This window comes from Agelaius tricolor, unplaced genomic scaffold (genome assembly GCF_023055355.1).
Source record: "Agelaius tricolor isolate 1412-34295 unplaced genomic scaffold, bAgeTri1.0.p SCAF_9, whole genome shotgun sequence".
In the NCBI taxonomy this organism is placed as follows: Eukaryota; Metazoa; Chordata; class Aves; order Passeriformes; family Icteridae; genus Agelaius; species Agelaius tricolor.
In genome coordinates, this window is record NW_027269269.1 from 13,711,682 (window position 1) to 13,738,914 (window position 27,233).

The 27,233-nt window shown below is 39.9% G+C and overlaps 1 protein-coding gene across 1 annotated transcript in view; it reads left to right on the top strand.

Annotated features, from left to right (window-relative positions):
* The first annotated feature begins 18,613 nt into the window (after window positions 1–18,613).
* The window catches only part of NOX4 (NADPH oxidase 4), a 110,282-nt gene continuing 101,662 nt past the window's right edge, over window positions 18,614–27,233 (top strand). The window contains exons 1-2 of the mRNA XM_071432799.1: window positions 18,614–18,742; window positions 19,496–19,591. Coding sequence (XP_071288900.1) covers window positions 18,686–18,742; window positions 19,496–19,591 — 153 coding nt within the window. The 5' untranslated portion in view covers window positions 18,614–18,685. The remainder of the gene's footprint in view (window positions 18,743–19,495; window positions 19,592–27,233) is intronic.

The following is a 27,233-nucleotide window of genomic DNA, read 5'->3' on the forward strand; positions in this document are numbered from 1 at the left end:
GCTTCACTTAGTTCTAAAATTCTCAGTTTCTTTTACGTAAAACTTTGTTCCTTACATATATTTGAGTTACAGAGTCTAGAAGGAATGTCAGGGTCTTTTGACCAGTGCTACACAGCATCCACCCTATCCAAAAGGTTATGGTATACCTGGGAGAGGAACAGAGAAGACAACCAGTTTGAGACAGAGCTAATGGCAGAACTGGGGGGTATCACCCAGGAAGAAATATGTATAGAAATATACATACAGGTCTTCAAAATCTTAAGTGCTTTGGTGAAAATTAGTACATAACAATTGTACGTCTAAAACAATAAGTAGGAGACATCAGATGAAACTGGTGAGTGATCTTATGTGGGTGAAGAAAATATTTGTTAATCCATAGTTCAGCTGTACAGTTTATTACCCATGGAGGTAGTAGACACTGAAAGCCTATATGGTTCTTACAGTGATGGACAACCCATGGAAGGAAAAACCCCTTATGTATTAAAAAAAAGCCTGACTGATTCTCAGGGACTCTCTGAGCCACAAATAGTGAAATGCTGGAAGATGATTATGCAGAGGCATCCCTAAGACTCTCGCTGTTTTCTTATGTTTTTTTGCTGTCTGCCCAAAGACACATGACAATGTACGAGGCCATTTGTCCGACACTGGAATGGATATTGCACACAAAAGCATTTTTTCAGACTTTTATAATATGAACTTGCATGCTTGGAATTCAATAAATAATAATATAAATTGCATGTTGTCTTCTGGCATTTTGGGTCACTTAACATTGCACAGAGACTGCAGCCTCTGGGACAGTCAACATTGGAAACTGCAAAGGCTCTGCAAGTGCTAGGGATACATATCTGTTATGTTTAGTCTAGAGAAGTACATGCACTTCTGGGCTGGAGAGAACACATATTCCCTGAAGCAATTCCCTTGTAAACTGAATCAACCTATATGTTGCATAGGCTAGAGAACCAATTTGAAAAAGTGGAGGTAAAGAAAATGTACTGGGAGCCCAAGTTTTTTCTCAGCCACAAACAGTTGTTTAACTAACCAATACTTGACATGTGCCTGGCAAGATGGCCAAAACCGCAAATTCTTTCTTGATCTGTGTGGGAAAAAAATATCTTCTATCATCCCACATTGTTTATTCAGCACTGACAAGGCAAAAAGATGAGGAGGGCTATTGATCTTGTAAAGCTTGTAATGTAACAAGTGGAAAGCCAACACAATTGTAGAGCAGAAAAAGGAAAAATTGAAGGATTTAGAACTAAAAAACTTCACCCATTCCAAATCAGGAAGCATTTTAGGGACAAATTGCTCTACTTTAGTTTCCTACCTGTAAAATAAGGATATCTCACTAGGCTGCATACAAACTTGTGGAAGTACAGGTGTTTATTTTCTGCAGTAATGCACACAATAAAAAAGCTCCTAAAGAAACAGAATGTTCTGTGTGCAATGCAGTACAAAAAAGTGTGAGGCCAAATGCTGGATAAAGAGGAAAAGAAAAAAAGAAACAAAGAAATAATAGATAAATAAAACATAGAAACAAAGACAATTCTGAATAGCAAGAGGTTCACTTGCTGAGCACTCTCCATCAAAGGATCTAATAAAAAAAAAAGAAAAAAATCCAAGCCACAAGAGAATACAGAGACAGTCTTCTGAGGAAAAAAGAAAGTCTGAGTAACACTTTTTGTCTCTCACCAGGTCTGGGTTAATATGAAAGGATGGCATGTCATGTTTATATTTTATTTTCCCTCTGAGAGGTTAGGATTTTTCTCCTTATTATCCCCTTTTTAAAACTTTCCTAACTAGTGAATCTGCTACATGTGCTACCATATTTTTTCTGAATATTTATCTTCTCACAGCCTTGTGAGGTTTCTGATGTTTTTCTGGACCTTGTCACACAAGCATCTGTTCTTGGAGCTGTCCCCAGACCCCGCATTTTTTTTGTACCATGTCAGTTTGCCATCAGTTTGTGATTATGGTTCTGGATGCCAAAGCTTTGCTCATGATCTTAATAACCATAGTTCCAACTATCCTCCCCTGCACAGTGAGAGGATATCTCCATTTTATCCAGACCCAGGCACTACTTCATTCTCTTTGAGATGCATCATTTTAACTGTGGCAGTTCTCAAGCATCTTAAAGGTTGTGTTTCCTTTCAGGCCCTAGGCATCTCTTCCCAGAAGGTAACAGGCTGCCCATGACTTGCTTTCATGCAAGTCATGTCTCATCTGAAAATTTTAATGACAGCCGAGCTACATAAAACAGGTCTTCTCAAAACCCTTATCAAACTGGGAACTTCGCTAAGTACTACTGGATTATTTTTCTTCCAACTAGAGAATAAGATGATAAATGGTCTGATTCAGTACCCTGACAGGGACAGCATACAGGCAAGATGCTGGAAGATTCATGATGAGGTATTTCTCAAGCTCAGGGACTAAAACCCAGCCTAGGTGCTTTGTGGGAGAGTGTCTTTACCACCAGCCTGTCAGACAGGCTGGGCTGGAAGCAGTGTCTTCCCTCTGGTGATGGTATGACACTGTTCTTTTTCACAGTGACTGTAGCATTTTGTAGGGCAGAAGACAGCTCTCTGAGTAGAGGAGGAAAAGCCAGAAACCACATCTTCAGACTGATCCAATGTCTTTCATGTCTAAAGCATCTGACTCTAAAAACTGAATTAAAGATTTGGGAAGAAAAAAAAAAGAAAAAAATGTCATATCTTACAGTCAAAATAGTTTTGAACTTTATTTCACTGCCACATTAGTAAGAAAAAGTACTGGAGTATTAATCTTCCAGAAACAAGCAAACAGTCAAAAAAAACCCCTTGCTTGTTTATCAAGTTTTCTATGGATTTGATTATATTAGAGTTACTAAAACCAGCAATACTTCTCTGCATTACATAAATACTCAAAGATTAGAGCTCTATTTCTGTTGTTTTACAAATGGGATGTGAAGATACTGAAGCTTCTCCCTGCCACCAATACTGAAGTTTTTGACACTGATTTGTGAACTGCCCTTCATATTGAAAGTTTCTTAGTATTTTTATCAATCTCCATGGTCAATTGCTCCTTTTCACTGACATATCAAACATAAAATACTTAGATTATGAAGTACCTTGGTGGTTATTATCCTTCCTTTACAATCACAATATCAATCACCAACCTCTGTCAGCCAGTACTGCTGACTTTCTTGGTCCACTTACTAAATCCATCAGTTAACACTGGGCTTTTTCCCATTTTGGCACTCTGGCTAAAAGGAGCTTGCTGTGAAAATATTGAAAGCCACTTAAATGGCCTGCTTCAAATCCTTCTGTATCATGCTTACAAAAACCTTGGCCATCCTGGTGGGCTTGCACTACTTATTCTAATTATTAATATCCTTGATATCCATTGCTTTGACTTTAGTTCATCTTCTTGTGCCCCCTATCTTTGGAAAATATGGAAAGTCACAGCGAAGGGTGGTGTTAGCCAGTGATGGTGATGTTCTTAATATCAGTAGCTACTTTGATGTATAAAATGGACTTCTGTCATCCTATGAGAATGGTTCCTATAAGTATGTCTTTTAAACATCAGCACAAGACCCTTGGTCTTGTCACTGGTGTAAACCAGTGATGCATTGTATATAGAATATTGCCGTACTCTTTCTGAATTACGTTGGCTTTATTTCTTCTGGAATGAAACCAATGCAAAAGCAAACTTTCCAGCCCCTAGGCTAGGCTACCCCAAGGAACAGACATTTCAAGGAAGTCTGTTGTATTGTTCATTATTACTTCAATTTAGCTCATTGAAATAACAAGTAGACAATGTTCAATGTAATAACCAACTCTTAAAGTTATATTACAAAATGATTTTTGTTTTTTTTTTTCATTTTTTCATATGGCATGATAAAGCTCATTGTTATACATCAGTTTATTACTCTCTTTTGTTTCTTTAATTTATATAGTTTGATAATCAAAGCATGAGAAAAGTCCAGCTAAATGAGAATTGCACTGATCACACTTCAGTACATGTCTGACACTCCTTTGAAATACCATTGTCTAGGCCAGCTTAAAATAATGGAAGTGACAGAGGGTAACAGCTGTGATTTAGAAAAATGACACTAATATTTTGTCAATTATTCTTGGTTTCAGAAAGCAAAATGCTCTGTAAGTTATGTAAACTAATGTGGAGCAGTGCTGAAAATCTCAGAGTGTTCTGCTTTTTATTGTTTTGGTTTTATTTAATTTCTGCATCTCTGCCCAGGTAACTCATTCTTGCTGTCTTGGTTCCTGCTGCAGGAAGGTTATGAGAACAACCCTTTCCTTAAAATACATGGTTATTTACTTTTTTTGAATAACAGAGATTTTAAATACCAATTCTTAACTTCTACAGAAGTTAAGACAATGACAAAGAACAAGGGTCAATGAGAAACCTAAAGTCAAATTTTATCTTGGCATTCAGTTGAAAAATGTGAATTCTAGAATTAGAAATTACATACAACAACAGGTAAACCATCAAAGCATTCTTCAGCAAGAACATCAGTTTCTCTGTGGTAGGTTCAGATTCTTTGTTGAATTAGAACAATTTTATGCCAAACAATGTGTTCTTTATTTAAAATATGAAGTTTATAAATAAACTGTATAAATGCTACAGCAATCATACCAAAGGAAATGGATGTAAAAAGTTTTCCTATTGGCATTTACATTTGCAATAATTATACTTAGAAATATTGTGGGATATAAAATGAATGAATAAACCTATAAAATGATATCAGGATCTTTAAGATGCATTTTCCTATTTAGCATCACAGTGGTTTCTCTGGTTGTGCCCACAACAAATAGATGTTACTCTGAGTAAATATACATGTCTTTATAGATACATAAGCACATGTATTGTGGATTTTTGCTAAAAGAGATTAAGTTTAGTGATGTGTCTATAGACAAACAGCACTCGTGTGATGCACAGATTTGCCTGGAAGATGTGATAAACTGTTGCAGCACTTCTCAGGGAATTATGTTTATTTTTGTGTCCAGGGGAATGTGGTGATCAGCCAGGTGCTCAACATTCCCATCCAGGCATGACTGTTGCCCTTTCAGTGTATCCAACCTCACACCTGTCTGGTGCATAGAAGATGATGACTGCAAAATGCTACAGGAATTACTTTCTGCTGAAAGGGTAAATATTTCTATTAGCACAACAGATGATAATGTTCAGACTCCTACAAATACCCACATATTTATGTTTTTAGTAATCCTACTAAACCTCTTAGAAGCAGTTCAATAGGTTTTAAAGTGACTCCAGCTGCAAGTGCCATTTCCCTTCTTCCTTTCTTCCTTCCCTGCCCAATCTTGCTGAGACATCAAAGTGCTTCTTGAGAACTTTATCTCAAAGCAAGGGCTGCAAAACCTGTTTCTCATACACTCTCTTAGGCAAGAGTATCAAGATATGCAAGCCTCTACCTTCTCCACTCATCTGAGAGTGCTAATCCCAAATGCTCAAAAGCACTGTCCTAAGGAATGTTGTCCCTCAGGGAGACGAGAAGACGTGAGGCTTGCTTTCAGTGTCATCTCTTTCCAGCATCAGGGTAAGGAACCATATGCAGATGCCAGAGAGGATGGGGAGGAGACACAGATGTAGCAAGAGCAGTTGGTACAGTAGTAGAACAAGCTGGAAGTCGTGGATTCTGCAGTAGACTTGAAACAGAGCTCTCTTGGTACTAGTACATCTACTACGGTAGCAGGATGCTCTGCCTAACTGGAGGTAAAACAGCTTGAAAAATACCCTATTTAAAAAAGTTATCACTGGTGGAAGGAGAATGGGAGTCACTGTGATTTTGGTGCTGGAGGATGCTGAGACTCATCAGCCAAAGTTAAACACTGAGGAAGTGCAATGTTTCCTGACAGAAACTGGCACTGGTGATGATGTGAGAGACAAAGTTCCTGATAAGGCAATCAACAAGTGATAGTACTGATAACTTATCTAAGGCTGCTGAGCTGACACTGGTGGTGACAGCGAGGTGACACTGCTGGCCTGTAGACACATGACTGACAGCCCAGTCCCACTTTTTAATGGGAGGATCTTCTAACATACCCCTTCTCAGAGTGTGTGGATTTTCCTCCCTTGAAGGGGACACTCCTTAAGGTTTCCCCTTGAGTCTGAACAAAATTTGCCCACAATTGGGTATGGATGAATAAAATCAACCTCTACTCAATAATTATCTTGCTACATTTAACATCATTGCTTCAACATTGCTTCCATTAAGAGGGCACTACACTAGTAGCTGTAGCTATCTGTGTAGTAAGTAATTTTTACTAAGATTTTTAGTCCAGTCATCATGACCATCCATTTAGACAGATCATTTATTTAGTCATATAAATACTAGTCATATAAATACATAAGCACGTGTATTGTGGATTTTTGCTAAAAGAGATTAAATACATTTGGTTTGCCATCCTTAATCCTGTGGGACAAAATCTTATAAAGGATCAATTACACATATTGTAATCCTTTAGACATAAGCCTTTGACCAAGTCTGGGGCTAAGATTGGATCCAGCTGCACCTAGGCTTCTTTCTGACAAGGAGTTTAGAAAGCAAGGGTGTCCCTTCTGCACCTGCGACACAAGGGAAGGATTTCCCAGATGAACTTTGTCTGAAGCTTCCATTCTGCCCATGGCAACTTCCACTTCTACAGTATTCCTTTACTGCCTATCACTGAGTTTCTTAAGAAGCTGGTAAAGGAAAGGAAAGATCTTTTTCACAGAAGACATTGGTATTTTGAATCACAATGAAAACTATCTAACAAAGCCTTGTTTGAGAAAAACATAAAAGTGCCTTTAATTTTTGTAGTTGCATTTTTTAATGCCTTGCAAATGTTTATTATATCATCTTGAAATGTATCACAGCATGTCAGAAGATACACTGAAATTCTGTATCTCAAATTAAAACATTAATTGAATACTAATAAAAATACATGATTTTCTGAATCTACTGGCTTCTACTGTAATAGTGTGACACAAAGGAAGAAGGTTAAGCATCTGGTGAACTAATTTAAGAAGCACCTGGTTTTGACAAGTTGTGTTAGCTTGTTAATATTCTACTCAGCAGCAATGTCAGGAGCTGGGACTGCAGGTGCAAATTCATACTTTTTATTTATGCTTTTCCATTGTAGCAGAGTAAAAACATTACTTGTTATTGTCTTCCTTTTTGCTGCCTGAATTTTGCATCATTTAGTGCATTGGATGAGAGTTTCAGTGGCATGTCCACATTCCAGCCTACTCTGGAAACTGGTGGTAGGGGAAAAAAATACAGGACTAAATCTCCTTGGACTGAGGACTAAAAACATAGGTTCAATATTGGATGCCACTCAATTATAGGCTTTAGATCTAATGGTCATCCTCATTGAGCATGTCTTGGTGGAAGGACAATCTAGGTGACAAGTAGCTCTACCTGCAGAGAAATATGATGAGAATGTGTCCGTGAATTCCTTCACCAATGTGTAGCAAGGCAAAAAAAGGAGACAAACATTGAGAAACAAAGTGAACAGCAACCAGCTCATACAAACAATTTTATGCTGAACTAGCTTTTTCCTATTGAAGCATTCATTTCTGTCAAATAAAATTTTATAGATTTACATACTTAAAAATGCTAGTATCTTAGTGTTTCAGCATTCTCCTTGTAGATGCTGGAGAATGTTAGCTGATGAAAGACTGTGGCATTGAACTGAAAAATTTATTTCCTCTGGGAAGCAATTTAATTACAGAAAAATGTTTTTCATTTTCACAGAAAATTGACTATATCTTGCTTGTTTATTTCTTTTTGCTTCTGATGTCAGTCCATTACCATAACTGGAAGGAAAATGTAAATGCATTTCATTCCTGGCAAGCGTATTTCACCTTCCCCTTGTGTTTCTTAATCAAACAGCAAAATTAGCTTGGCATTAAAATATTGAAAAATTATGCTGTTTATTGACCTTTGGATTTTAAACATCTTTGTAAATATTTCCACTCTAAATTCTTGAAAAGTAATTAATATTAACTGTTTATTTGATACCATAATTCACATTTTGGCCTTCCAAAGCAGGCAATAACAGACAAAATTCCACTGAGGGTACAGGGCAATAAAAGAACATCCAAAACATCTGCTCAAGAATACTCAAGCATATCATTCACTATTTAAATGATTTAATGTACTTCAAATTGAATTTGTAAGAGAAAAAACTTTTGCTTTTTAATAACACTTAAAGACTGAAACTGCTTTCGGGCAATAAATGACCAAGTAAGGAGGAATTGCTGATGTAATTCCAAAAGCCCAGCATAGCTGAATGTAAATGTTATTCATCTATTCTAGTTTATAAAGTGTTCATAATACTTCACACAAAAATAAATGAATAATGATAAGAAAAAATATTTTTGGCAGAATGAGAGCATTTCATTCAAGTTATATATTTTCCTTATGATGGAAATTGGAATTAGTAATCAATTAATTTTGTATGTAAATGAATTGAAGAAAACATGTAATTAATATCTATACTATTCTTTTATTTTATTAATCAGTGGAGCTAGACTTGCAGAAAGTAAAAATGTTCAAAGAAAACATGCATGAAGAAACTAAGCATTTGCTCCTAGAGTATTTGCAAAAAAAGTTTGTTCATAAAGAATATATATTTATTTTTTCCTAGCAAGGCATACAGTAACAAATAATATTATCTTCATATGCATTCCATGCTTTCTTCATCAGCTACAAATCTTGACACTCTTGTTGAAGGTGTCACACCTTTTCTATTTCTTCCATTTGTTTTTTTTTTATTTTTATCCTGCAACACATTCACATGGAAATGTAAATTTTCCTCTGCTTAATATGTAGCAAACTCTGCCCTGCAATAAATTCAGCTTTTCCATACTTGTCTTTTAGAGCAGTAATGTGCCTCATATCTGGGGATATTTATTTTCAACAACTTTTCATTACTGGACCTTAGTGACTTCCTATGCTTCTCTCAGTGGAGGGAATAGAAGCTGGTTACAGCCCTTAGTTTCAGTAAGGCTTAACATAATCCACAGTGCCACTGTTCCCAGGGGAAGCATTTGGCCAACATTTTAGACCTTCAATACAGCAAGGTGACTGCAGCAAAGATTTCAGGGGCACTACATAAATAAGGGAAAAGACAACACTGCTGTCATATAACGTGGTCGAGGTGATACTAAATGGTTATGGAAATAGGCTACTCTCTGCATAGCTGAGGGGTGCAACTACCATACTAGAATTTTAATTTCTCTGTTGTGGAATTGGTCTCACACAAACTCCAGACCCACCTTTCATTAGCTTGTTGGTAGGTTCAGTTCAAGTAGCCTCACCAGAAACAATGTTTCATTAATTTGCAAGGGTTTGCATAGTGCTTGTGACTCCAGAGGAATAAAGAACATTAAGTCTAATATAAGACCCTGTTATACAGTGAGGAGACTTTCAGCTTCTCCCAGAAGACTGTCTAGTACAAAAGCACAAAAAAGGTAAGTTAAGACTTGTCCCAGTTTTCTACCTAGATACTTTTCAAAGTAAAGGCACATTCTGACAAAAAAAAATTGTATCAATAGCAAATCATAAGCCTCTAGATATTCAATAACTCTTAAATGTATTATTAAACTTGAAATGCATTTAACATTGTCCTGGTTTAAGACAAATTTGGGAGTCCCCCCAGGACACTCATAAAGGTTCTCAAGCCAGCAGCATTTTGTGTCAAGGTTTTTCATAATGGCTTTCTCTAATAGAACTGGCTCTGTTACTCAGAATACTGAGAACAAGGAGAAATACAAGCCACATTATGTGCCCAGCCTAACTGATATAATTCCATGCACCTCAGCAATGTTGCTTCCCATTAACTCCTGGGCAAAACTTTGGTTCAACAAAGAGGTTACATATGTGCTGAAAGCCCTCACTGAGCAAAGAAATCCCTTTACTTAACTGTAGGCAAAATTAGACTGGATCTAACTGTGCTTGTTTTGGGGTTTTTTTGTTTGCTTTTTTTTTTTTTTAAGTTAAATGTGTGCCTAAGACCTTTACTGGATGAGAGCCTAATTGAATAAAACAGCATATTTGAGTCGATCCCCTATAATCTTCTCAATAATATTCACAATCTTTCTTCTCTAAACTATCTTTCCTGATACTGTTTACCTTGTCTTAGCACTAAATGCAACATGATCCCCTGAAATTTCCATATGGCACTGGGCTTCATAAAACTGAGCAAGGGGTGGGGATCCTCTGGTATTATGCGATTGCCTTTGTCGGTCATACTAAGCAAGAAATATGAGTTGAATTTGCAGTGCAATTAATTGCCAAGCAGGAAAATTAAGTATTGCTTTTACAAAAACTCTGGTGTAAGGCCATTAGTTCAGAAAATAAGAAGCACATTCTCAAGAAATTTCATGAGAATTTTAATACAAAGAAAGAAGAGAAATGTTGTTTTCAATATTAAATAAAAAATAAAACATCAGAATTAAATTAGCAATTCTGACCCAAAAACCTGCTACTGAAACCGGAAGGAATAGCGAATCATTGTGATCATTGTGATCATTGTGATGACTTCTGAAGATGTGTTTGGAGTGGAAGGCCTTTTCTGAAACTGGATCATTTATTAGTCTTCCACTTACTCTGAGAGATATATACAGTCATTTTCATAAAACAATAGAGCTCTAACACCTAACAAGTTCTTTTTTCTTTCTTCACTACTCTCACTGGAAAGCTGTTCCAGCACACTGCTGCACCTTGTATAATTTCTGGACTAAATTTAACCATGACCAAAGTATAAATATTTATTCACATACTGGTGTTCCCCTTTATTTAAAGGCTGGTAGAGAGCTTTGCCTCATTAGTGTTTACACTTTCACCTCCAAGCACAGCTGCTTTGTCTGACTGAATCCCATATTTCTCTCCAAGCCAAGCAGATCTTGCTCTTTCAGTGCAACTGCATTAGTCCTCACCTGCCCAGCAAGTGCAGGTGTATGGCATAGACAACTTTTCTGCCTGAAGTCTGTACTAATGTCATGAAGGTTCCAGTCTTTGCTTACGTGCTTTTGGGTTAGTTTTTTCATTGGATCGTTTGCTTTTGGTTTTGTTTTCTTTTTTTCCTGTTTTGTTTGCTTGTTTTTGTGTCATTTTGTTGTTTGTTGTTTTTTTTTCCTGGTGCTGTTTCAGGCCTTCACCTTCATGTGGGCATTTAGAGATTTTTGTATCTCTGGCCATGGCAAGTACTACACTTCAGATTGCCTATCTGTACTGGCAGCAAAACACATCTTGAAGGAAAGCAAAAGGCCTCTTTCAAAAAGCAAATTTGAAAGGCAGAATAATTAGGAGAGATACATCTGAGCAATTATTCCTTGCATCTCCATGTGAACTTCTTTCTCAAACGTGCAGACAGAAGTAAACTTCCACAGAATTAATCTACAGAACTCATTCAAGCAGGTTTTATGAAGACAAATGTAATCCCAAAGTAAATAAGAGTAATAAAGTTGTGCATGGAACCTAATTATAGAGAATTGAGATGTGTGACAATGTGAATAGACAAAGAATGAACTCTCCCTCAGGTAGGAATTTGTAATATCTGGAATATTTGACTAAAATTTATCTTGCTATGTCAAAATGCTTTTCTGATTTTACTTTTTATTGTAATCATAGATAGAACTCAACTTTATTTCTCAGACACCCTTTGTTAGCTTCATGCCCTCCTTTGCCTTGCCTTTCTGATTTCTTTTTTCCTGCTCCACTAACTTTGTAGTAAAAGTGCAAACACCAGTTTGGCAGAACTAATGCAGAATAACGTGCTAGCCTCTCAGATCTGCAGTCTTGATGCTTTTAAATTTATATTCTTCCAAGGAAAAATGTTTTTCTAAGAGTTGGGGAAGTATGAGTGTTTACTCAATGTTGATACTTATGATGTTTGCATAAGCAAGTTTTTGGATGTTGTGTTGTAGACTTTAAGAGTTTCTGTAAACTATGGTCTGTAAACTATGAGGGTTGTAGTTTGTACTATAATTGTTTAAATTTTTTTCCAGTTAACTGAGACTGATGTTTTCTTGTTGAGTGCCCTGGAAAACTTGGATACTGCAGATTATTTGGCATTGACTTTAGTATCCTGGCACTGAATGATCCCCTCTGACATAATGTTAGCATGCACTACGTCACCTTGGGATGTGAGCTATGAGAAATGTTTTATTTCTTGTCTGAAGTTACTGCTGCACGCTCTTAACCAATTCTCCCTTTCCACCTGAGTTGTGACTGTGTTGATATGAAGCCTTTCTTGATCAGTTTTTTTCTTAATTCATGGATTGTTCAGAGACTATTAATGATTCCACAAAACCTGTGGTCTCTCTTTGAGGGATTATCACCTTTTTATTAAATACTGAAAATGGATTGATATTCAGTGGTAGTGTGCTAATGAAATTGCTCAGTGACTTTTTTTTCCACACCAGCTCTGTTCAACAACTTTTATTCATGGTCTGGAAGCATTAATAATATTCAGTTCAGTGCTGTAGTTAAAATAGATAACACAGTAACGTTGCCAGTCTTCACCAACAGGTGCTCCAGACACACCATCGAAATCAAGGAAGACAAAGGCAGAGACTGGGAGGATGCAGAACCACCTGACTGTAGGAGAAGATCAAGTTTAAGATCACCTGAGGAATATAAAGATGCACAAGTCCATGGGACAGGGCGAGATGCATCCACAGATCCTGAGACAACTGGTGAATGAAGTGGCTAAGCCTCTTTCCATCCTATTTGAGAAGCTGTGGCAGGCCAGTGAAGTTCCCACTGACTGGAAGAGTGGACACATAACCCCCATTTTTATAAAGGGAAATTAGGAAGACACAGGGAATTATAGGCCAGTCAGCAGCATCTCTGTTCCCACCAAGATCATGGAGCAGATCCCTCTGCAAACCATGCTAAGGTACATGGAAAACAAGGAGGTGATTGCTGACAGCCCTTGACTAAGGGCAAATTTTGCCTGACAAATCTGTTTGCCTTCTATGACAGGGTTACAGTGTTGGTGCATAAGGGAAGAGCAACTCATGTCATCTGCCTGGACTTGCACAAAGCATTTGACACTGCCTCACATAACATCCTTGTTTCTAAACTGGGGAGACATGGATTTGATGGATGGTCCACTTGGTGGATAAGGAATGGGATGGATGGTCCCACTCCAAGAGTTGCAATTAACAACTTAGTGACTTTTTTCCAAAGAAATTCCAAACAGAGTTGAGTGGCCAAATACAGGAATAATTGGCTGAAAACCTTTTGAATGCCATCTTGAAGGACTTCAATGGCCTCTAAAATAAATGCAATATGCATTTTAATCCCTGTAGTATTCTCAGACCTGGTTCCCACAAAAAAAAAAAAAAAAAGGAAATGGCCCATAAATTCAGTGTAAGGTAGACAGGACCTAAAGGCTTTTACAAGGAACAAGTGTGTTAATGATCCATAGATCTGTGGTTCAATTTTGAAATAAGTATTCAAGAAAATTTTGCAAATAGTTGGAAAAATAAACATAACTGACATTTCTCTCAAATTGTCATGGAATGCACTCCAGCTGTATTTATTATACACATTTTCCCCATGTGCCATGTGCTTGCATTCTTTTGTGATGAATGATGTTGCCGTGTGTTGGAGTCTTCGTGCTATCTTTCTTTCAGTCAGGAATGTGGAGGAGGTTATTTGAGAACAAAATACTGAAGGACCTCCTCTCATATTTTTGAATTTGTAGAATGGAGCTGAGCAGTGGCTGAATGGCTTGGTTTAGGAGAGTTCACCAGAAGTAGAACACAGCCTGCTAATGCTACCAAAGGATTCACACCTTGCTGCCCATTTTGCCATGTCTACAAGAAATGAGGATCAGAACTCCAACTGTTGTTGTTTGGTTTTTCATTGGAAGCCTTTGGACATAAATGTTACCTTTCTGATAAGGCAAATTGTGGGCCTGAGCCATGCCTAATACTCCCAGACACTACGGTAGCAGTAAGTAATGCATTACCATGAATCACTTCAGCTTCATGGAAATTGATAAACTTGGCTACCACCCAAACCTGGAGAAGAATTTCACCTTAGGGAGGCCTCCAAATCCATCACAGAGCATACTAGAAAGCAAGCTGATCTTGTGGTATGCAGCAAATGTAAAGATCCAGTTTCAAAAAGGGAAAGAAACGATACAACATGTAATGCCATAAAAGCCATATGCCATTGCAAAGGATATTACTCACATGGCACAGATCCTCACAGTGACATGTACTTTGATTGCTATTTTACCCTTATGTTGTGACTGAATGCTAGAGTTAAAGGAAAAATGATAAAGGTAAACAGCAAGCAGCATAAGTTAAAAGAGAAAGTTTCCAAGAAACACAAGTTCATTTGTGGAAAAAGCTTTCTATTTCTGGATTCTCTTCTGATTTCAGTTTTCTCATAAACATGTTGAATTTTGAAACTGGTTCTGCATTTTTTCTTCCAAAAATAAAAAATAAATGAACTGGCATCCCAAGTCTCCTCTTCCTAGATGATCTTCTCTCTTCCTTAGTGTGCTGTTACCACTTGGCCAGCATCGCTTTCTGATTTTCTCTCTGACCTCCTTCGCTTGCCTTCCTGGCAGCACAGTGGCTCACTTGGGGATTGTTTCCTTCTCTGACCCCAGTGAAAAGCAGTGGTTGGAAAACTTTCCTAGGATGTGAATGCAATGGCTTCATCTCTTTGAGAAAGATCCAGCTCTCCCACTACTGGGCAAACACTGTAATCACTCAGCTGTTATGCAGAAGCTGCACTTGGTTCCTGTTCTCTGTAATAAAGGCAGTGCTAACATTTTCTTCTCCTCCCATGTTCTCAGTGCTAAGGGTAAATATTCTGAGAAGGTGTAGGGGACAAATGCCCTTAGGGATGCATGTAGAATTTAGGGCCTGTCTACCTAAATCCAGACTGCAACAGAGCAGAAGATGAGGTGCCTGGATCGCTCCCCAGACCAGAAGGACAGAGTGTTGTGCTCATAACAACACATGCCATCCCTGCAGGCACTTGCAGGATGGTCACAACATGCTGACGTGACATGAGACATAAGACATGCTGATATGACAGATGGAGACACCTAGGAGCTTAGGTGATTTGACTCTGGATCACTCTCAGTTACACAAGCAGAATTCCAGCACAAGAAAACTTACAAGCCATGTCTGTAACATTGACTACAACATTCAGCGAAGTGTTTGTTGTAAAGTACCCAAATATACTTCAGGAGAGGAGATTTGAGTGTAGAGGATGTTGATGGGAAGTAGGCCTGGAAGTTGACTTTGCTGATGCAGTAGAAGAAACATTATCAGAGACACTGTATGTTCAGTCTCTAGGATGGTGCAGTGGGTTGTCCTTGGCTGGATCCCAAGCACCCACCAAAGCCTCTCTATCATTCCTCTCTGCAGCTGCACAGGGGAGAGAAAATAAAACAAAGGGTTCATGGGTAGAGATAAGGACTGGGAGAGATCACTCACCAAATACTGCCATAGGCAAAACAGACTGGAATAGGGGTTATTAAATGAATTTATTACTAACAAAATCAGAGCACGATAATGAAAAGTAAAACAAGATTTTAAAAATATCTTCCCCTCATCCCTCCCTCCTTCCCAGCTTTATCTCCAGCGGCGCAGGGAGATGGGGAAAGGAGGTTATGGTCATTATGTTTCTGCTCAGGGAGAGGAGTCCTTCACATGCTCCAGCATGGGGTCCCTCCCATGGCAGACAGCTCTCCATGAACTTTTCCAATGAGAGGCAACCATTCCATGAGCTGTTCTCCACAACCTGCTACAATGTGGGTTACTCTTTCATGTCGTGCACTCCTTCAAGGACAGGCTGCTCCAGCATGGGTCCCCCATGAAGTCACCAGCCCTACCAGGAAACCTGCTCCAGAATGGGCACCTCTCTCCATGGGTATGCCTCTCTCCCTGCCAGGAGCCTGCTCCACCATGGCTCTTCCATGGGGTCACAGCCTCTTCTCTGGCATCCACCTGCTCCAGCATGGGTCTCCTCCATGGGCTGCAGGTGGATCTCTGCATCCCTTTGAACCTCCATGGGCTGCAGGGGCACAGCTGCCTCACCATGACCTGCACCAGGGGCTGCAGGGGAATCCCAGCTCTGGCACCTGGAGTACCTCCTCCACTCCTTCTGCACTGACCTCAGGGGCTGCAGGGCTGCTCCACTCACATATTCTCACCCTGCTCTTCTCTGGCCCCAGTTACATCTGAACAATAACTTTTTTTTTTTTCTTCTTCCTCAATATGTTATCACAGAGTTGTTATATCCATTTCTGACTGGCCTAGCCTTGGCCAGTGGCACATCTGTCTTGTAGCCTCTTGGGACATGAAGAAAGCTTCCAGCAGCTTCTCAGAGAAGACACCCCTGTAGGCCTCCTCCCTACCAACACCTGGCCACACAGACCCAATACAGAGGGCTGCCTACCTTGGCACTGCTCTGTCCAGTTGGTAGGACAAAGCACAGAGACCATCATAATCAGAGGATGAATGCCCACAAACAGAGATGAGCTCAAATGGTTTGAGAATCATAGTATAACTTCTCTAATTATTTGGATTATAACTACTGTCTGTGGTCATTTCTGAGTGCTCTTAAATTTAAAATACACACTCATATACATCTGGGATGGCTTAAAACTGAAAATGAACTCAGCCTTTTCTGTGGAGGAAGAACTTACATGTATTAGTGTGGCACTGGTCTTTGCCAGACTCTTTTTGGTTCAAAGCCCTTGGCTGTTTCCAGGGAGAAGGAAAATAGGGGTGTTTTCTACAAAAACACATTCCTTGCTCTGTACCTAGATATGATGTAGGATCCAATGTGGACGAGCATGAGTCATGTGCTCCACATGCCTTATGGCACTTTGTAAGTAGGCAGTGAAGTGCTGCCTCATGAGTCATCAGCTTCAAGTGAGTGGGCAGTCAGATCCTGCATAAGCTGATTTTTCAGAGCCATTTCTAATGTGCAAATATAGCATGGGCAAATTATTTTGGTTTTGTGTTTGTCTCCTTGGCTTCTGTTTCGGCCAAGACCCCATGTTATTAGGCCTGACATGTCCTTCAAGTTTTATTTTGTGGCATCCCATCTTTGACATGCTTGTCCAGAGAAGATTCATCATCTGCTTCTCTGTAAGCAGTTTCCATTCTCCTTAGCATTACAACAGAAGCAAAAAAGTGAATGGAAATAGCAAAAAAGATAAATAAACTGTACTATTTCTTCTGCTGTTAGGGCTGCTTTGGCATCAAGCTATGGTTCTGTTGAGTCTTAAATTCAAAATATGTATTTTTCCTTTCACTAGTTCTCCTTTTAGTGTCATTAGATGATATAAAATGGATGCAATCCTGCTACTTCAGAACTTCACCCAAAACTTCATACAGCCACAGAAATCCTGCCACAGAGCTCCTGCTGCAGCAAAAACACTCTCAACTGAGTTTCAAAGGTGCCATGCCTGACTTGTACTCTTTATTGCCAGGACCACACAGGGGTGAGACATGCCCTCCACCTTGATACAAACTGCAGAAAGATGGCACTTTGTCCCCTTCCATTCTTCTGGACCCTTGGTGTTCGGCTCATAAGGAACTCAAAAAATGGCAACTTGCCAGATAATAAGAGAAAGACAGCCAGCTCAAACTGGACTGGACAAGACTGTTCAGCACCGTTCCTCGGACTTGGCGTCTCCCAGAACACCATCCTTACTCTGCTGTCAGCTGCCACTGCTACTGCTATCTCAAGGGGCAACCTGCGCACCATAGTGCCTGGTGGAACTGTTCCGCTGTCTCACAAGGCTGTCCTGTTTGAAAGCTGCTAGCAACAAGCATTGTTTTCAAAAGCTTTTTCTTAATATAAAAATCAGTATCCAGTGCAACTTTCCTTCAAACCTCACCCTCCCCGAACCCAAAGGCCACCAGTAAAAGCAGACTGCCGGCAAAGCACAGCAACCCAGACTCTGGACACTGGATGTGGAATTGCCCATAGCCCCTTTTTCTTGGCTGTCGTTCGACTGTACACCCGCTGTGCCGGCACACAGGAGGCGGCCTCTTCCAGTGTCCTCCAGGGACACCTGATGGAGCAGATCAGACTTCAAATCAATAACACAGCCTGTCCCTTCCCGGCTTTCGAGGGCCTCACGTGCTTCCCGAACAGTAGTTTCTTGGACAGCCTCTTTGTTTCACCCGAACTGCAGAGCAGTTGCATGCACGGCTGCTCCCCCGCTCCCTCCTGCTTTCTGGATCACATTTCAGCCCGGTCGGGGATGGGGGGGTCGGGCAAGCGGGATCCCCACGGACGGGATTCTCTCCGGGGAAACGCTCTTCCCAAGGTGGGGGACGCGAGGAAGCGGCCGCACGGCACCGCAGCGCGGCCGAGTAGAGTAGGGCAGGGCAGGGCAGGGCAGGGCAGGGCAGGCTGCCCTCCGGAGAGCCCCGGCTGCGCTGCGGCTCCCGGGGCGCTGGGCCGCGCACAAAGGGGCAGCGCCGGCGGCACGGAGCCGGGGGCCGGCCGGCGGCACGGAGCCGGGGGCCGGCCGGCGGCGCGACGGGGCCGGAGCGCTACGCCCCGGCGGCCGGAAGACAGGGCGGGGGGTGAGGGGTGGGGAGAGGGGAGGGCGGCTCGGCCCGGCTGAAAAGGAGGGCTCGCCCGGCGCCCCCCACCCTCCGTCCTGCCCCGCGGGCGTCCCGCACCATGGCGCTCTCCTGGAGGAGCTGGCTGGCCAACGAGGGGAGCAAGCACCTCTTCCTGGTAGGGGCGGCCCCGGGGCTGCCCTCAGAGGGGCTGACCCCCGGGGGAGGCTCAGGAGGGGCCGGTGGGTGCTGGCAGGCGGCGGAGGCCGCCCCGGGGCTGCCCCGAGGGTCGGGGAGCCGGGGCACCGCGTCCTGCCGTGCGGGGCAGGGCTCCCGGCGTGCGGGGCAGGGCGCCGTGAGGGTGCCGAGGCTCGGACGGGTGGGCGGGATGTGCTCCGAGCGCGTCCCGGTGCGCGGCTGGCAGGGATGGATGCAGGCGGGTGCCATGGCCCGGGACAGTGCCCGCCTCCGTGCCCTGCCCGGCTGGCACACGCTGTGCGTGTGCTTGCTCTTTGTTAGGCTCTGTTTGGGAAAGTTTGGGGGAGAAGATGCAGCTTCTTGGAGGTCAAGTTCTTTACCTTCCTTTGTCTCTTTGTTGTTGTTTTTTATTCTTTGAGTCTCTTAAATGCAACGTCCAGCTAAAGGTTTGGGATAGCGTCTTGTATCGGAGTGCTTTGCCAGCTCTCGGTTGTCGTAAGACACAAAAAGTTTTGTGAAGTTCAATGAAAGTGAAAATTTCCCACATAGGGGCACTTCATTTTAATACTTTAAAGCATAATATGTGCGTGAAGTTTGCTTTTCCATTTCATTTACGTATAAACATATGAAACTACAGACCTACCTATGAGTTTTATGAATGAAATGAAATGATCACTGAAAAGTTTGCACATGTAACTTTCACTTACAATCTCTTGTTTCTGTTTCATTTCAGTTTTTCTGGCTCTCCCTCAATGTATGGCTCTTCGGGAAAACCTTCCTGCTTTATAATCAAGGGCTACAGTATTATTATTTGCATCAGATGTTAGGGGTGAGTGACCTGGACATTACTTTTGCCCTGGAAATTGGGATGTTTGAGGATGGGATAAGGGGCAGAATGAATTTGCTAACCAAAAATGGCACAAACTACCTGTTAACTTTTCAAAGTAGGGAAAGATGAGGTAAGAATTTACTGGGATACTTCTGACAGTCGTTTAGGAGTAGAAAGTGAGCACTGTTAAGAAGAAAAAGAGCCAGTCAAGTGTGGGACAGCTATGCTTTTCTCTCTTCTCTACTCTCCCAGTGTTCCCAGCAGCAGACAAGCTCACAGAAACACAGACATGCTCAACAAATGACTGGAGCTCCACTTTTCGTCATCAGCACATTTAGCAAGCTATGGACTCTTGTTGGCAAATTCTTTCCAATCCAGTTATTGTAATATACATGCTTGCTGAGGGACTTTTAATAAGTCTTAGTTCTTTTCAGTCTTTGTCATTCTCATGGATCCTCTGTTCTGTCTAAATTCACTGTAATACATGTAACTTCACTTTTGATTTCTAATAGTAAGTTCTTTGATTCTGGGTGGTTTAATGAAGATTCAGATGTTTTGGTTTAGCAAGGTCAACACCCACCACCAGCAGATGAACACAAAAAGATACTTTGGAGATGTGAGATACCAGCCTGCCTTGGGAAATTACCCATTGTAGTAATTTAAAAAAAAAAAAACTTATGTCTAAAAAGGCATAAAGTAAGGGTTAACGTCTTTCTGGAAAATGCCCATGGGTTGCTCAGAATTTGACAGTCTGGGAAAAAAGTGTCTGAATAACATGATGCTTTGTAACACTATGTCATACTCAGGAATGCATTTCAATAGAAAATTGACATGAGATTAAACATAGATGATGCACATCCTAATCTGCTGTAGAGCCTCTGGGGTTTCTTTTTGGTAAATCCAGGGTATATAGTTTCACATGGCTGATATTGTCATAACTAGTCAGTACCATAAAGTTTTGTGATCTTGCTTAGAAATAAGTTGAGTTTATACATTTTTCTCCTTTTTTTCCTTCTTATGGTTGATTCAGATGTGTTCAAGAGTGAATCTTAGCAAAGATAGTGCAAAAAAGAAGGGAATGACAATAATTAAATCCTTCATAGTGGTGACCTTCTTGACAGAAAAAGCATGAAAACGTGTTTAATTTTACCTTGATTTCTAGTGGCTTTGCATCCCAGTGTATCCATTTGAAAACTGTGTTTGTTCCTGGTGGAGCAAATGGGTTGTTTGTAAAGCAAATGTTTTTGGGTAACATGTTGGACCAGGTTTTCAGCTGGTATCAATCAGCAAGTTTCTCTCAATTCAGATTATTCATATGCCTCATACCAGGTCATCATCTGGTTGGGATTTTTTTTTTTGTTTTCTTATACTTTAAAATGGAAGTCACTTGCAAAGTAACTTAATGTGTTTTCAGAACCCGTAAGAGGACTCAGGCAACAGATTGGTCAGGAGATGAGGACTAGGAGGTCATCCTTTTAAGTTTGTATAATTGTGTCTGCCACTGTGGGAAAAAGTACTACAGAATTTAGGGACTCCTAAAATAAGGTTAAAAATGAAGAGCTAAGCCTAAAAGATACTTTTGGTCAAAGTTATAAAACTAATTTTGACATTTTTCAAAATACTAAAGACTGTAAAATGTACTTGCAATTCACTTTTTACAGCTCATCTAAATATCTTCAGTAGATCCCAAAGTTAAGGTTTGGACCCTAAAATTTGTGTTGGACTCGATGATCTTTAAGGTCTCTTCCAACCTAGTCATTCTGTGAATTAAGCTTTTTTCCTTCTCTTCATTATATCTGTGTATGTGTATTAATAATAGAGATTGTTTTGCAAGGGCTGGGAAAACTGAACCCAATTTTTTTTCTTCAGGAGATGGCATAAGCAATACTACAGCTGCACAGGGATTTTTGCCCCTCTTCTTTTTCTCTATTAGTTTTGTATAGTCACTGACCCATGGTCCATCTGTATAACCAGTCTACTCTCTGTTCTATGCCTGTGTAAGTGGTTTGCAGAGCCTCTGTGCCATTTCTTGGTGTCTGAAGATTTTGAGATTTCAATTAAATTCTTCATTTTTAATTCAACAGTTGATATTTTTTGTGTGAACAGATTGAACTCTTTAATGGATACTTCCATGACAACTGGTTCCTTTTTCCAGAGAGCTAACAAAGTTGCCCAAAAGGAGTGGCACTTTTTGAATTAAAAAAAGTTTCTGATTTTTTCAGTGAGGTTTCCTAAGGAGTTGGCTTCTTTTCTTTCTTAGTATGCTACAATAGGCTATAATTGCCTTAAGAACTTCTGCACTTGCAGCATGGAAAAATTTACCACAGGTAATTTTGTTGTTTACCAAGTAACAGGGAACAAGAAGAGTTGCTGGAGGAAATCAGAGTGTGATATGAAATAAGATCTTGGACTGAATATTCTGAGTATATTCAACTGTGCCATGTTTTTATGCCATCTCTGAGGTGAAGAAATAGAAAGAATGGTGTTGGTCTTTTGTTCAGTGGTCCCTGAAATGATTTACTTCCCTTCAGCTGCCTACAGAAGAATAAGGCTCAGGTTTATTCTCTTCCAGTTGCCTTTTCTGTGATGTTGAACAAGATACTTTAGGACAGGATTTCAAAGTTTTTAGGTACTTAACTCTCACTCAGTCTTTCAATAACAATCTTCCTGATCCTTAATTCTACATCTGTGAAAAGGCACCAAGAGCATGGTGGTGTCCTGGAAGTGCCAAGAGAACAGATAAGTAGAAGGCAGTAACATGGTAGGAGGAGGTTGATCAATCTTTATGTACCAGGAAACTTAGTGTTATTTTGTGTCAAACATCTCTGCTTTGCTCAGTTTGACTTCTCTTGATGAGACCATGAACTCTTCACTGTGCAGTCTCTATCCCCGGGAGTTTTCAAAATGTAATTGGGCAAAAAACCCTGAGCAAACTTAATCTGAGTTTGGTGTTGAACATGCTTAGAGCAGGGAGTTTGAGCAGAGACATCCTGAACCAGAGACACCCTTCCAACCAGAATAATTCTGTGATTACATAATACTTGCAGTGAAAGTTCACCAGAACCTAGTGGATGTAAATTCCTTTCCAATACTTTTGCTTTGATGAACCATCCCTTTGGATACTGAATTGTTTGTAATTGACTGCAGGTCATAGTCTTACTGTATGAATGCATTCATTCACACTGGTTTGAAAGCACCAGTTTTCAGATAAATTTCAGATAAAGAACCTCATTTTTTAATGATTTCATAGGTGTTAACTTGTGGTCTTACATTGCTTAACGAAGAGAAGCCTGTGAACAAATCCCCAACAGACATGAATTTCTTATAAAAGAGTTTGGCAGAGAGGAAGGGAATATTCTCATCTTTGTGTTCATGATAGGTGCTATAATGTGTAGTAGGAATGAGTTACAGAAGGGGAGAGTCTTAAATTACTTGACTCCAAAATCTTTGATGGAGATTTTGGTCCACTCAGTCAGTGAAATTGTCCAGACGGATTTCTTCACAGACTTCAGGATTTCTCTCTTTAGTCTAGCTTGGCTGTATTTTTGTCTAACAAGTTTGATTGTGCCTGGTAAAAAAAAAAAATCAGCCATAAATTTGGTACTGGCCTTATAGAACTCAAGTCTTGCTTTAACAGTATTGAATGAAATGCTTGTTTCCTGTTGCTTGAGTTCCCTGTGAGCAGAAAGAGCTTTGAGCTCATTTCGTCATGGCATGAAGGGTCTCTCTTTCCCCATTCCCTCTCTTGTCCCTGCTCAAATAGCTGTAATGTAGTCAAATGTTAATGCAAGAAATAAGCTTCTGGGTTTCAGACCAAAGTGAAGAAAATGCATTGTCAGAAGGATCTCTTTGGGAAAAGACTGAATAACTGAAAATGGGGCTGAAAAGTGCTGCCTCGCTTTTTTATCTGTACAGTTGCTGCCTTTTTATTGTGCAGTATTGTGCATAACATTTGTCACCTTTATTCACTGCTTGGAATATGTTCCAGTAACTTTTATGTCTCTCCTTGCTAGTTTATCATAACGACAGAGATTTCACTAATTGAGACCAAATTCCACTTTCATTGGTCGTTATGCAACCACACTGGAATCTGCTTACCCCCCATATTTTAGCATTGGGGAGAGTTGTGTGTCTTGACCCTTTGCTTAGAGATTATCAGAGAAATTGGAAGCTCTTACTCAAGATTAAGTTAGTTGGTTTCTTCATTTTGAATGTCTGATTTAAGCAGAAGAAGGAGTACATCCTACACAAAGGCACTGCTTATAAAATGGGAACGTGACCTAAACTGTAGACAAGAGGAGATGGAAAACCTTCAAAGAATGCCTGTGTGATGAGTTACAAGTGAACAGGGAGAATACTGATTCACAGCAGTGCAGGGAAGATACTCCATACATATTAAAAAATATTGCACCACTTAAAATAATTTTTAAAGAGTTGCAGTACATGAGATTGAGATTTACAGACTCCTTCTTTGAAACCTTCTTCAGGAGCAAAACCAAGTCAAACTTTTGTAGACGATTTCGCATGTTCTAGTAGGTTTCCCCTACACTCACATTTTCCTTCTTTTCAGCTGCTTCATGTTTTTATTGCTAGATCTCCAGCCAGATTTGACAGGCCTAAGAGGAATAATTGCTGTACATACAGTTCAGTTCTGTCCTTCATCTTAGGTTATCAGTGCTCTGTTACTCGAGAGAAGGAGTACTCTATGAAGAAAAGGAAGCTGGGTCAAAAGGAGTCATGTTGTGTAGCGCAGTTTGTTCCACCTAGGAAAATAACCAACTTTATCTGCTCTAGTACTGATCTGGGGAGTTGGTCTGTCACCTGTGTCTACAGAGCAGAATGTGGCTTGTGAGTCTTGCCAGAACCTTTCAAGGTGCCCTGAACCAAAGAAGATTGAAAAATTTTAAAGAAAGGCTGTAAGAGACAGCATCAAGTGTGGTGTCTCTATTGCACCATGACCTGTTCAGGGTGGTTGCTTTTAGGTGGTGAAGTCTTGAGAAACATAATCACATCACTCTCAGCTGTGGAAGGGTTTGCATTATTCTAACATTTTTTTGATAAAAGATTGACTAAAAAGGTGAAATAGGACAGTATTTGTTGAAATCTTAATTTTACAACCATGTATAAAATATCAGATTTCTGTGCACAGCAGTCGCAGGTAACATTAATCTCTGTATTTATAAATTACGAACTTTGGGCAGTTCTGGGGTACACAGTAAGGTACTTCAGCCCTCCATCTAATACTGAAATCATTTGCCTAACAGAAAAGGTCCTTTTCCTAGCAAAGGAAGCTCAATTTCTCATTTTCAGTCTTGCTGGCAGCAAGATACAATGAGAACTGACTCTTCACTTCTCTGACGTACTTTGTATGTTGTATGAGCACAGCCAGGAGTCCATCTGGATTTCTGTGGACTGTACATCAGACAGGGATAACTAGAGAATTTACATTCTGGAGGTCTTTTATGCTGCTTTGGAGAAGGTGGCAATTCCTTTATGCTTGTCTGGAGGAAAAATCTAACCTAGCTTTTAGGATTTGACTTTGTGGATGATCCAGTTCCCTACTATTTTTGCCACAGATTTAGTCTGTAAATTGGAGTAATCCTTTAGTTTCTTTATGATTCTTTGCCTCTCCATGAAATCAGATACCAGTATACCAGAGATTTTGTGTGGTTTTTTTTTTTTTTCTTTTTGATCCTGCAGAAATTTCACATGCTACTAACATGCAATAACATTTTTTTAAGACAGTAAAAACTTCAGGAAGAAAATAGGATTATATTTTTCTCATTTCTTAACTACTTAATAAGGGTATATATTCCCTTCTAGACCCAGTGAGTTGCCTTGGAGCAAAAATCATCCTTTATTCTACTATTGTTTAAAAATCCAACAATGTACTGTGTTAATTTGTTACTATGCCTCCCAGGCAATGCAAAGGAAGTTAAGAAAGAGATCTCTTGGAAACCATTTGGAAAGAATTAGTTTCATGGTCATATTTTTAGCTTTTGGCTAGATATCAAGAGCAAACTTAAACTCTTTTTCTTCTTGCCTGAATTTTGATTTTAAGAATTTCTAAATGTATTTCCCATTGTTTGCAAATCGGTCATGGGCTTGTTGCAGGAAATATTGCTGAACTTTATTTCTTCAGAGTAAAACCTTACATGAACCATTGGTAACAGTATTTTAATATTTGAATCATACTTCTTGAAAATGCTGTAAGTAGTTGTTTGCTGGTCTCTTTTCTTATTTTCTTTCCTTTTTTTTCTTGTATGTACAGGTGTTGATAGCATTGAATTATAATGAATGTAAGACATTCTTCCATAGTAATTGCATTATGAATGAATATTTGCTCTTTATTAAATAGTGGAGAAAAACAAAGGAGGGTTAATAGGATAGTCTTTTCTGCACATCATTTGTGATTCAAACTTGTTAAATTGTTTGGCATTTTACTTATAATCCCAGACTATGCTGAGCTGGAAGGGACCCATCAGTGCAACTCCTGGCCCTGAGCAGGACATCTGAAGAATCACACCATGTGCCTGACAGTGTTGTCCAAATGCTTCTTGAACTCTGACAGGAGTTATTTCATTTATTTAACACTATTCAGTGTAGAATTGATTCTCTTCTAGACCAAGCTATTGTTTTGTTAAAGCTTTGTAAGAAACATTGCTGTGCTTGGTAAAGGAAGTCTTGGATAATTGATGTCATGCCTGGTTTATATTTAAACTCAAAGACAACATAAATTCTTGAGAAAGTAGTGATGTATCATATAGGCCATACAAGAGAAGTTATTAAAATTTTCAAACTGCTCATTAATGGTATTGCAACTTTTTCAGATTTTGTGTATTAATCAACAGCTACAAAAATGATTCAGTTTGCTTCTGAAGTTTGCATTACATTATTTCTAACATAATTCTTGAGTTTTTCAAGTCATGCCCATTTAATCACTGCAATACTGTAGCACATCAGTAAGCCCCAATAAAAATTCTTATATGTTTTAATGACCATGTTTCTGAAGTTATTGCTTCAATGAGGTGTATGGCTCATTTTTAGCTTCACTTTAGAGGATTTAATGAAAATAGAGACAGTGTTGTATATGCAAACAGTGCATTATAGAGACATTTTTCTTTTCATTAAGTCCAGTCTGTTCAAGGGTTATTTCCAGTTGGGAGAGTCTAGAGTGGGGAGGAGAGGATGGCCTAAATTCTGAAGAACATGGCTTATGAGGAAGGAGTAGCAAGAAAAAATCTCATTGTGCAAGTGATCAGAGAGTGAAGCAACAGACAAAATTGAAGCAAGGGAGGTTTTATGTAAGGAAAAAGAGGACTAACAGTACATTGGAAGAAATAGTGGAGGACATCTGGAGAGTGGGAAAGAACTAAGTGACATGGCTCATTTTAGTCTTATTTCTTATCATTCAGTAGGTTGGAGATGATCTGTTCCTGGGATTTTTTTTCTGGAAATCCCACATTTACGTGGTAGAGAACAAGGTAGAGCACATTTTGTGGGGTAATTGCTCCTACTTCTCATGGGCAGCTTTTGAGAGAGGGTGCCCTTGTGACTGCTCTGTTCTCTGGGAGCTGGTAGGGTCTGGTGAGGAGGTCCCTAGCACTCAGGTCTAACTAAATAATGTAAAGTAGCTGGAAGA